This window comes from Hydra viridissima, unplaced genomic scaffold (assembly GCF_058129835.1).
Source record: "Hydra viridissima isolate aposymbiotic clone 2 unplaced genomic scaffold, HvirCarnegie_v1 scaffold_6, whole genome shotgun sequence".
Classification (NCBI taxonomy): Eukaryota; Metazoa; Cnidaria; class Hydrozoa; order Anthoathecata; family Hydridae; genus Hydra; species Hydra viridissima.
Window position 1 is genome coordinate 14,246,529 of NW_028324305.1, and position 12,511 is coordinate 14,259,039.

The window sequence follows — 12,511 nt, forward strand, 5'->3', positions numbered from 1 at the left end:
ATTTCAAGCTTTGTCAAAATTTAAGAGATTTAGAGTGACGTTAAGAGATTTAGAGTGACGTTAAGAGATTTAGAGTGATTTACTGCAAAGTTTAAACTTTAAAGTATTGGAGTTTAACAATGTTCTCACATTCAGTTAGTGTCCTTAAATCAAAGCTTGTGGTTCAATTAGAGCAAAAATCGCCTCTGATAAAGTTTTATCTAAACGAACTAAGTTTGAGAAAAGTTTTCATCTAAAACGAATTGCACATTTCATTAAGTTGTCTTAAGGTAAAAGGCAGCTGAGGGAAAATTCCACGAAATGAAATGCTTCATCAATGTCCCATAAAATTATTAATTGTTTCTTATGCGTATTATGCTATTGGTTCCAGCTGCTATTTGTTTACTTGTCTGAAGCTTATTTAGTACAAACTTAAACCTTTTATTGAAGATTTTAGAAGGAATTCAAATTAGTTCTTTTACTTCAAATTAAAAATTAACCTATAAATTCCAATTTTCATATGAGCCAATATCCGAACGAAACGTAACGCACCGAGTACACTTAGTGTTGGCATGGCTAAAAAGGGTTGAAGCATTGTTGAAAGAAAAGAAATCAAGATGAAAATAAATTATTTTTCAACTGTCAAAGCAAATTCAAAACTCTGACCCTAGTTCATCCTTTTGCACCTATTGCTTGAGATACTTATTATATATAAAACGTTATCTTAAAAGTTTGTTATTTATAGGTTTCACCTTTGAATTCAAAGGTCACAGACAACCTAGAACAAATTCTAGTAATTGGATTAATGTAGCAACAACATGGCTTAAAGTTCTGCTTTTTTTGTAGTATGGTATTGAATTTTATTTTCAGTGCGTTTTATACAGCTGCAATAATAACTATTAAAATGTAATTTGCAAAAATCTAATGCCTGGCCTTACTGATTACCGGAATCGCCGAAGCTCTTGTTTTCGAAATTTGAATAACCATTGACTCTCTTGCCTGAACTCGATTTTCGAAGAGTTCCGAAACTTAACTAAACACCACACCGGCTGTACTTTACCTCTGGGATCTTACTCGAAAATCTTTTGAAGTTTACAAGTTCCTACCTCTCTTTACCAGATGTAACTTCATTAAATGACATACAGGTACGCTTGTTTCATAATTTGCCCTTCAACAATACAGGTAGTAAAGAAAATGATTATGTGAAATTTTCAATGAGAATTACATTCCTTATAAGGTCAAAAGTGTTGTAAGATCCTTAGTGTTACTCTATGTAGTTTTAGCCTACCGGTTGCAGGTTTGAAAAAAACTACATGCTTTTACTATCAAATTGTGTTATTTTCAATTGGTATTAGTTTGCAGGGTTAGTTATTTGTCTGTTTTTTTATTATTATTATTTTTTTTTTTTCTATTACTAGCATTAAGATAATTTTTTTTCAGAAAAACTACCTTAATATAACATTAGATAAACATAAAATAATGCAAAATTAGCATATCTCTCAAGATACAGTTGTTATGAAGTATATTCATGTTTATCTTGTGTAATTATGTTTTCTTACAATCGACTTGTAGATAAATATAAGAAGTTAGCAGTCCAATGTTATATACACTAAGTAAATACTTCTAATGTTGACAGGTTCTGTTATTGGTACAAGTTAGACAAAGTAAATGTCTGTAGATAAATATTTAGTTTTGTATATTATAAATGTTTAGTTTTATATATTATAAATGATGAAAGGAAATGATTTTATTAGTTTCATGTTGCTTGAGAAGTAGTACTGGTCAAAATTGTTTTAAAAGCTTTTTAGTATAGAAATAAACCAGCTAAAGTATATACTTATAAATATAACCAAAAGTTTTTTGTAAAATATTTTATGTTTAGGACAAAAAGTTATAAAAAAGTATTGTGTTAGTAGTTTATAACAATTTTACATTATAGAAATTTCTAAATTTAGGTCTTGTTAACAATTAATCTGATCAACTTATGTCTTTTTTGCGATTCTGCTTTAATTCAATTCCTGAAGTCAGTTTATATTTATATCTCTTTTGGTATTTGATAGCCTACAGTGCCTTATATTTTTATATGCCATTTATATCCAATTTGGTTATAATCAACAGTCAATTTTTATCTCTTTTGGTATTTGATAGCCTAGAGTGCTTAACAGCTTTTGAATCAGTTTAAGTTGGTTGTAAAAGTTAATTATTAGATTGTTAATATATATTTAAAGGTATGTTCCAAGAACATATCTTTTAAATATGATTAAATTTATTTTCTCATAAAAATTTTCTCTTTGTTCTTAACTCAACAATTCTTTTTATTTCTCTCTTTATTCTTAACTCAACAATTTTTTTTTAATCGTATTTGTTATTTTAATTTGTTTTAATTTTTTCTCTAAATTTTAAAACTAAAACAACAAAAACAAAAAACTTATTCTAGAAGATGAGTTCAAAATGGGTGATAAGCTATGAAAAGTTTAAAAATAATTTAAGTCTATTTAAAAAAAAAATCACCTTGGGCTATAAGAAAATAGACAAATTTGTATTAAATTGAACTTTCAAGTAATAGATTAATATGTCATTAAGTTTTTTGGTTTCTAGTTTTTTAAGATTTATAACTTAACTTCAGAGAACACAAAGATTATGAAGATTGTTTTGAATATTGGTAATAATCAATTTCATTCTGACATAAAACACAGTTACAGAGATTAAAAGCTTTTGTCTTAAAAATAAATGACTGACATTCCTCTAGTAAATATCAAAATTTTGTTCTTAAAAACACAATTTTTATTTTTTGTTTAAATTTTTGAGATTCATTGAGGAACTTCTAGTTTTATTTTAATTAGTTTATATATCTTGCACAAATCAGGTTTTTTGTTCTAACTTTAGCATTTTTTTCCCTATTATACTCCAGGGTATATACACTAGCTTTTAATTAAATGTCTATTTTCTCTATGTACTAATAAATAGCTTATACATATAGGAATTACATTTGTCCCATTAAGGTTCAATTGCAATAAGTTATTTCTTTAATTCTATTTTTTTTTTTTTTTTTTATTTGTTTTAATTCATACAGAGAGAGATTGCTTGTGTGTCTTTTATTGATATATTAAAAGACCTTTGCTTCATTTTTCTAACTTTTTTTCTTGCTCAACTAATGGCACTTTTTTTTTTTTTTAATTTAAGTGTGATAAATAATTACAAATTCTCATGTTATCTATTTTTTTATTTTTTATTTTTTATTTTTTTTGCTTTAGTTTTGTTAGTTTTACACTATCTATTTTTTTTTTATGTACTAGATTCTTTTGAATGATAACTGATAGGTTACAAAAAAATTTGCATCTTAATAATTTCCCTCAAAACATTTTTTGTGATGCTGAATAATTGTACTTATCACATGTATATTATGTAGTTATATTTAAAATAGGTACTCATGCATAAAATTTATAAAGTTTATTTCTAAAAAGCTGCTTGTTTTAGGAAATGGTTTTTGTTAGATAAAGGTAAAGAAATAAAATATGTAACCATGTGTAAAATGTAAATACATACAACCATATGGTTATGTATATAATCCTCAAAATTTTTCAAATTTTTTTCTGCAAAAAATCATAACTTATAAGTAAAAAAACTTTCTTTTTCTAAAATAATCTTTTTAGTTTTATGCTTTAACATTTACTCTATCTTGGCATGTCCAATATTAAATTGGTAATTTCTTTAATGAATTTCATTTTACAACCTTAAAAAAAAAAATTAAATGTTTATGACTGTTTATTATTTAACAAGAACATTGAGGTTTTCTAAACCATCAAACTATAGAGTATGTAAGCAGGTGCAACAATTTCTTTAGATTAACAGCTGCTGGCTCTCTCCTTCTTGCTGCTTTTTTCTCATTTATAAGTAATGTTAAAAAAAAAAACTAAAACATTGAATGTATTTTTTCACGTTAAGGCTCTGAGAGGGTTTTCTTTTTAAAAGAACCATATGCATCTTTAGTGTATATTCTTTTTTCAGCTGTTTGGTGATTGGTTGTTCTTGTATTGGAGTTAGTGCTTTTAAGTTGTTAATTAGGATATTAAAAAGGGAGGGAGAGAAAAAGAAAAGTGAGTTAATAGCCTCAAAAGTGGGTTTTTATGTTTCAGCAATACATGATTTCATTTTAAGATTGTGAGAGAAAAAATGTGAGCAGGCAGCTTTATGCTAAACAATTTGTACTGCTCTCTAAAGTTGCAATCTGTTTTTTTGTTATTTTCATTGATCTTTAACCCAGTCATGCAGTTAAAAATCTCCTCTCCTGACTTGACATCCTGTATTGGGCAGTTTTTAGATGACAATCAAAAGGTATATCTAGTAATTGCAACCAAGGAAAAGTTTACAAACTATTATTATTAAACTTGTTAAATCTATTTTTAAATCTTTTTTATTTGATTTATATAATTTTTTAACTTATTTGTTTTTTATTTAACACCAAAGAAATAAAAATAAAATACTTAAATACTAATAGTTTTTGTTTTACATAGTAGATTTTGAAATATTATCCTCATAGTTCAAGGGGAAGTATATAATTAATTTTACTTCTTGAGGCATGCTTTCTTTTTGAAAGCTTCTAGAAATGTTCAAAATGCTAGATCATTAATAATTCATCATAGAACTGGTTGCCAACAGGCAATTTTTCAATAGAGTCACCATACAATTTATATTAGATGCTAAGAACTACTTTTTGACTTTCTTTATGAGTGTAACTACCCTATCGAAAATGACTTTTTGTTTTTGTTTTTTTTTTTTTGCAAAATTATCCTGTAAGAGTTAGGTTTTGAAAATCATTTAAAAAAAAAAGTAAAAAGTTTTAAGTATCTTTCAAAAAAGTTTTAAGTATCTTTCAAAAAAGTTTTAAAAAAATGTAAAAAGATTTAAGTATCCTTTTAAATTATGATAGGTTTAAAAACTACACTGACTGCATTAACTTTATGAAGAATTTCAGCAATTGTTCTAACTTTATATTAATAATAATTTAAGTCATTCTCTTTTCTTAAAAAAAAATATTAGATTTTAAGTAATATGTAGGGTCTGTAAACTAAAGATGCAATACCCTCATATTGCCATTGATATGCTTTTCTGTAATCTGCTTTATCTTCATTTTAAAAATTTAATCTTTGAAATTTATTAAAAAACACTTCAACTTCAGAAATAAAGGTAGATTTTGTAATAAAGAAAAATTGAAAATAATACATGAATAAATACATGAATAATTTTATGCTTATAGTGAAAAAGTTGTTGTTATTTTTCATGACTTTTTTAAGATTTTTAAAAAAATTTTTGCCTTCTCTTTGTCACTAATTTGCAAACTATGCTTTAGATTGAACCAATCTCCAAACAGAAGTCAATGGCTACACTTGCTCAGGCACCAGTGTTTACTTCTAAATTGAATCATTTAGAAAATGAAAATCAAGTGGTCATAAACAGCACGTGTTTATCAAAATTGAAATCACTTCAAAATACTAGTAACAGCTACACTTTGAATTCATCTGTAAAAGCCACCTCTTCAAGACCAATGACCACCTCTGAGGTTTCTCAAAGTTTAGTTTATCTTAAATATGCACTTATAAGATAATATTACCTTTGATCAAAGTTTGTTACATGACAATCATCAACAAATATTTATATTACTAAATAGCTTGAAATATATAGAACAAATGTCATAATTAAACATAAATTGTTTAAAATAATGGTAATTTTTTTAAATACTTTTACTTAAGCAGCTGGTAATTATTTGTTATTCCAGTATGTTTGTTTGGTCATTTTTTTGTGTGTGGATTTTAGATGTTTCTAAAAACAATTTCAGATTTGTAACAGAGTAGTAAACCTTCAGTCTACTAAAAACAAAAGCTGAATAATAAATTGTGATTTAAATTGAAGCTCAAAGTATTTTGTGTTTTGATCAGAAAATGACTAAAAAGTACAAAATTAAAATTCTTTGCAACTAAAACAGAGAAACGCATAAAGTTTGCTATTTTGTTTGGCTTATGTTTATATTCATATTTTAAACTTGTTACTAAATTCAGAATTTGGAATAAAAAATTTTTTGGAACTTTTGTTAAAAGCAGATCAGTATTAAAGTAAATTCATTTTATTTTTGAAAGAAAATGTAGGAGCTATTACTTTTTCAGATAATTAAATTATCCAAAAAAAGTTTTTTTCTGATCAATAAATGCTATTTTACTGATATCCTGTTACTTGTGGTGTGTTTATGACAATCCTTAAAGGACCATAATTTAATTTGATAAAAATTTATGACTTGGTGTTTTTTTTTTGTTTTTTTTTCTCTTCATAAGATAACATAAAATTCCTTAACTTTTCCCTGATTTTTGACTCAAAGATACTGCTTATGAATATACATACATACACACACAACCTAATAAAAAGCACTTTTGTAGTCTCATTACTCTATTAGAAGCAAGATAAAAATGGTTTATGATTTTCTTTTTAGAAACATCCGCCTAAGCTTCAAAATAAAAGTGCTACAGTTACAAGTACACCTCCATCAAGTAACAAAGTAAGATTTGTTGTAAATTTAGTTCTTTCTTGATCCTTTTATTTAGAAATTTAACGTATTGTGTTCATTTAGTCTGATGATGGTAACAATGAGGATTTATCATTAAAAGATTGCCAAGATCCTAATCAATCTACCTTGAATGCAGCTGATATTGAAGACAAACAACCTAAAGTAACTACTAAACATATTTCTACTCCGACTAAACAACTTAATGCTGATTACAATTCTTCACCATCTTCAATTGCATCTTCACTTAACAGAGGCTAGTATTTTTTTTTCTTTAAATGCTACTAAGCAAACCTCACTAAGTCTTTTTTTTTTTTTTTCTAGCTTTTCTCTTACTTTTATGTTTATTGTTATGTCTACGCATAATGTAGTTTGGTAATAAATATTGAAGAAAGTAAAGTTATTTGAAAAGTTAAATTGTTTATATAGTAAATTAATTTATATTTAGAGAACTCACTTGATTATAAAGACTCTACTGGTGTTGATTTACATGAGTTTATGGTTAAAACCCTCAGGGAAAATCCGAGGTAAAGATGAAAGTTCCATATTTCTTTTAAAATAAAGGATTCTCTAACTTGTTTTACATTCTTGGTATAATTACAATAAATTTCCCTTGGTGCAATTTTTATTTTAAGCTTAAGTGTTATTTTATTTAAAAACCTGCAGAGACAGACTGATGCTTTTAAAATTGGAAAAGGAGTTTACAGAGTTCATAAATGATGTTCCTCGAACCTATTTTCGTTATCCCCCCATGACTTCCTATCATCGCATGCTTGTACATAGAGTGGCAGCATACTTTGGGCTTGACCATAATGTAGATTCAACAGGGAAATGTGTAATTATCAGTAAAACACCATCATCAAGAATGTAAGTTTTTAAAGCATTTTCTTTATCTATGGCAAGTTGTAAAAGTTGCTTTTAACAATTTTTTATTATTATTTAAACATTCAATTACAAAGTTATAAAAAAAGTGTGAAAAAATTCTATTAAATACTTATTTTCTGTGAATCTATGATGCTCTATCATTATTAAATTAAAATATATCATTGTTAAATTAAAATAAAATTAGATCAAAGCTTTAATTGAAAAATGACAAAAAGTTCCTAGCTTTAGTCCTTATGAACTTAAATAGAATCTCTTACTTTAATATGTATGTTTTTATTACTTATTTTATCAGTTTCTGTACTTTTTTTTAATTTAGCCCAGAAACTCGCTTCCAAATGTATTGCAGTCATGAATATACAGATGAAGAGCTCTCTGCAACACCTCGTGCAATCCTAATTCGATCAACATCTGAAGAGGTTGTTACTACTGCTAGGGTTAGTGTAAAATGACATTTATGTGGCTTTATTAACAAAAAAAACATCATAACTATAGTTCTAGTTTTTAAAAATCTTTAAATCCTTAGTAATCAACTGATGTTCTTATACTTATCTTCAGAATTCTGTGGATTCACCAGAAGATATATCAAGTGCTGAAGAAAGGTAATTATTTATGGAGAAAAAAAGAAGGACCTTTTTTAACTACGAACATTTAAAAAAAACAAAAACCAATTTTCAAAAAAAACCTTTGAATTTATAATGAATATGGGGTGGTGATTTTTTTAAGATTTTTGAGTGTTTTCATCATGCTTTTGTCATAATAAACTTTTAAATAAATCACTAAAGTTCTTACAATTTAAGGCTTTCAAATCAATCTAATGAATCTTATCAAACTGAATCCGTTCAATCTGAAAAAGAAGCAGCTATTGCTGCTGTGGCTGCTGTTTTTGGTTAGTAAAAATAATTTGTTTTCTTATTTATTTGCTCTTTTTTTTTTTTTTTTTTTATCTATAACTGATTTAATGCATAAATATACATAGCGTAACTTATCATTGGTAATTTATTTGATTTAATTTTATTTGTTACTTATCATGTATTGTTTGGAAAATACTTTAAGGAAACACGAAGGCTAGTTCATCAAAGCGTGTTCAAGACAGAAAAAATGTTGCTCATTTACAATTGTACCAAGTGCCACATTATGGTTATTCTTTTTAAGTTATTTCTTTTTCAAAGTCCTGTTTCTCTAAAACTGGTCCAAAAAAATAATCTTTTAATGTGTTAAATAGGAAAATTTTTTTTAGATAAAAGTTTTTTTTAATCTACCTTGCAGGATATCAAAATGCCAATATTAATGGGACATTGACAGATCAGTTTAGTTACGCTGGGCCTGCTTATGTGCATAATGGTAAGCATTATCCTTCTAACCTGTTGCTCATTAGTCATTTTTACACCGAAATTTTTTTTTTTTTTTTTTTTAATGAGATTTTTGAAATTACATTTATGTTTTTATTTACTTCTTTTCTATTTTGAAGGAGAGTCTTATAATGCATCTAATGTTGCCACTTTGCCAGTTGGTGGAACCATTGCTATCAATCCTCAAACAGGTTATTTTTATACTAATCTGCTGTTAAAATTTTCAATGAGTTGTTCTTTAATTATGTTTAAATAAGTTGTTTTTTAACTGTTTAATTGGTTAAGTAGTGCAAACCACACTCTAAAAGTAAAATTTTTTTTTTAATTTTGTTGTTCAAAAGTTCTCTCTATCATAAATTTCTTTTTTTACTTTTTTTACAGGTCAGCCAATCATAGGTGCTGATGGATCACCTGCAATATTTCAGGCTGGCGTATATCCTCAGCAGACACCTGGAAGTACTTATCCTGGAACAAATGTTTACATGCAACATTCTGTTCAGCAACCTTATGTGCCTATCTACTTAGCAAATAATCAAAATGGTCAATTGCAGCAATATTATGTGGTACCACAGCAGTCTACACAAATTGTTTATACTCCAACTCAAGTAAAAAAAAATTGTCATTAAGTAAAAAAAGTTAAAATAGATTTTATGATTTACTACCATTTACATACCAGATAAGAAGTTTAAATTCTTTGGAAATTTGTTTTGATGGGGGTTGATTTTACTAAACTATCAATGATTCAAAAAAATCTGTTTACTTTCATTTAAACAACCTTTTGGCTAGTTAAAATAGAAAGAAAAAAAAAATGTTGAGAAACTTTTGAACTAAATAGTTTGTTACACTTTGCTAAGTTATAAAAAAGGTTTGAGAAATAAATCTTTTGTTTTATTATTTTAGCCACTAGTTGATACTCCTGGTGCTTTACTTTCATCTCAAGTGCCATATCAAAGTTGTACTAACCAATTATCTAATATGTCAATTGAAGGTGACGATGCTAATAAACATCCATCACAGCAAGTCTCTTCACCATCTAGTCCTGATCCTTCTAATGTGTCACAACAATTTACAGCCAGCAACAGGCAACTCTATTTGATACAAACTAATCCTAATGGAGTCTATCAGCAACCTGGTTGTTCAATACAATATTATCCATCAGGACAACCTGCTGCTTATGCTGGGTATGTAAATCAGTATGGTCAAATTGTGGACACTCCTGAAATATTTAACCAAACAACTTCTCCATCTGCTTCCCCTCCTGGCCATATTATTCAACAACAAGCTTATAGTCCAACACCATCACCTATGGGAAAACCTCTATCGCAATCATATAGACAAACTGTGTATCAACCTGCGCGAGTTGTGTGTGGTATGGTAGGTAAGCAGCCTGTCTATCTTTCGGTAGCAGGAAACAACCAAGTTCTCACTTCTTTGTCGTACCCCAATAATGTTCATATTGGCCCAACAGTATGTGCACACAGAGGGCAGAGTACAATTAAGAAGCCGGACTTTTATCGGAAAGATGAAAATACAAATAAGTATTCGTATATACAGCAATGTCCACAGTAAGTTGAGCTCTAAGAGTACTAACTATTCTTTGTTTTATTTGCTACTCTTAACAATTAACATTGAGCGCATAAGGTGATTACAGAGTTTTATTGAAAATTATCAAGTTTAGGATTAACTATCTGTCACTATATTTTATCTAGATTTTCCACCGTTACTCCTATTTATAATCAGCAAATACGACCTGCTGGTCTTCATAATAAAAAGGTGCGCTCATCACGTTTCCAAAACCATAATAGTCAACAGATACGGATAAGTCGACCCAACTCAAATAGTAGCGAAGCTGATCAGAAAAGTGAGTTTGATTATATATGTATCTATTATGCATTTAATATGCATGTTGAATTTTTTTTTCTTTTTTTCTCAAAAATACTTTGTTCTTTGTAGCTGTCAATCACATCTTGGAGATTTTTGATTTCCCTGATACAGTTACTTCAGATGCGGACGCAATTTTTGACGAGATAAAAAATGCAGGTGCCCGAATCCTAAAGATAAAAAGCAGCAGTTCTCAGCAGCCTAACTCAAACTCTCAGCACACATCTGTCCAGCGACCAACAATACTAGCAATTTTTAAATCTGCTGCTGAAGCTCAGCTTGCTTTAGAAACCGTCTCTAGTCCGTATTATAAGCTTAGAGTGTCACAAAAGTCCCCGACACATTTTTCCGGTAGCGATTATTATAGAAGCCCGTCACCAGTGAGTAGTAAATGAAGATGTCAATAATGTTTTTTTTCAGCAATTTTATTTTAATACTTTTTTAAAAATCGGATGCCGTAAAAAAAAAAAAAAAAAAAAAGAAAGTCTTAAGGTGAATCTTTCCGAAGGTGGTTCTTGAATGAGTGACCCTTTCTTTGTCACTCTTCCTCTATCTCTTTTTTGTTATTTTTTCTATGAACTTCCTGGTTTAAAAATCTTAATATAATTGCTATTTAAATAAATACGAAGGCTTGAAGTTGCTTGAAGTTACCACTAGTGAATTTGAGCATTTGGTGCTCTCGCTAAATATTGTATAGTAAAGTTCACATTGGTGGTAACATCGGGTCTTCTGCTCTTCTCTCCGTGATGGAGAATGTATTTATAACCGACCTATAGCAAGTTTTTAAGCGCAAGTATTACTTGAATCAGAATTTTATTGCTTGTGACTGCTTTTGAAACAAACTAGATTTTTTTTTAATCTAAAATTGGAAAAAGGCGTAATTTATGTGTATTTTTGCCACTATTAGAAAGGATATAAATTTCTATTTTTACGCGCGTAATCAATATGCTATTGGTCGGCATATATATAGGGTGTACAGAAAAGTGAAAAACATAAACAATGGTTTATTTATTAATGCTTTTTAAAATATTTACCGAAGCTTTTAAAAATCTTTTTAACGTACGCTTGCATTCTTAATATGAAACTTTTTTTAAATTTTTATTTATATTGACCATAAGAAAGCATAGAGAGCTCAAAGAATTTCGCTATGTAACTTTCAATGTTATTTTTATTCTTTGCTTGGTCGCCTCAGGAATATCATCTTTCTAAACTAAAATCAGAGGGAAGGGGGAGGGTATTTTTGTTTTTAAGAAATAGATATTTATATTTTCACTTTTTTCGTTACCGTTTTGTCATAATTAACTGAAAAGAAGTTTAACTACAAAGAAAAGAAATAATATTGTGTTTTTAAACACCTGGTTTTTTTTTCCGACACCTTTCTACTGGGTATACTAAACAATTAAGATTCCACGCGAAATATATAGTTCGGCTTATCTGTTATGGCAACTTTTTTCAGGTAGTTTTTCTGCAATTGCATTAATCATTTTTTCAGCTGTACCTAGTAAATTTCGGATAAATATCAAACAGTTCTTAGTAACTAACTATGCGATTTTTTTAAGAGCAATTCTCTATAATGGCGACTGTGGAAGGTACGTTATCAACTTGCAGCATTGTTCGCATGCGGTTTTCAATGGTGTTATGGATAATATGAAATCCTTAGCTAATTTGCATGCAGATTTGTTTTAAAACAGATGTATTAAAACAAATCTGCATGCTATAATCATCTAGCTCTTGTATTTCAGTATCTGGATCCGTCACAACCACATTTGCTGATCAGCAATAAATATGATTCTTTGATCCAATTTTGTTTTTTACAAATACTATAACTATAAAGTACATTTTTAAAATCGAGTTTGATGATCTT

General features: G+C 28.1%; 1 protein-coding gene across 12 annotated transcripts; it reads left to right on the forward strand.

Moving 5' to 3' along the window:
• LOC145189732 (uncharacterized) lies at positions 1-11,070 on the forward strand. 12 transcript variants are annotated; one of them, XM_090089616.1, is made up of 17 exons: positions 3,953-4,076; positions 4,244-4,314; positions 5,330-5,539; positions 6,461-6,526; positions 6,599-6,788; positions 6,981-7,059; positions 7,199-7,399; positions 7,734-7,851; positions 7,973-8,016; positions 8,215-8,303; positions 8,471-8,554; positions 8,684-8,758; positions 8,886-8,957; positions 9,148-9,371; positions 9,667-10,331; positions 10,476-10,627; positions 10,720-11,070. In XM_090089616.1, the coding sequence occupies exons 2-17, from the start codon at positions 4,246-4,248 to the stop codon at positions 11,040-11,042; spliced, it is 2,661 nt and encodes an 886-aa protein (XP_089945742.1). In that variant the 5' UTR covers positions 3,953-4,076; positions 4,244-4,245; the 3' UTR covers positions 11,043-11,070. The 12 variants fall into 12 exon arrangements, with proteins under 12 accessions (XP_089945744.1, XP_079922516.2, XP_089945747.1 ...); XM_090089615.1 differs by having other exon boundaries at positions 3,978-4,076; positions 8,200-8,303; XM_090089617.1 differs by having other exon boundaries at positions 3,986-4,076; positions 7,734-7,833.
• The last annotated feature ends 1,441 nt before the right edge of the window (positions 11,071-12,511 follow it).

Excerpts from the sequence above, each read along its gene's own strand:
- LOC145189732 (XM_090089613.1), top strand. The coding sequence starts at position 4,171 with ATGCTAAACAATTTGTACTGCTCTCTAAAGTTGCAATCTGTTTTTTTG. Across the intron at positions 8,759-8,885 it reads GCCTGCTTATGTGCATAATG|GAGAGTCTTATAATGCATCT; the intron begins GTAAGCATTATC and ends TCTATTTTGAAG. Across the intron at positions 10,332-10,475 it reads TATATACAGCAATGTCCACA|ATTTTCCACCGTTACTCCTA; the intron begins GTAAGTTGAGCT and ends TATTTTATCTAG.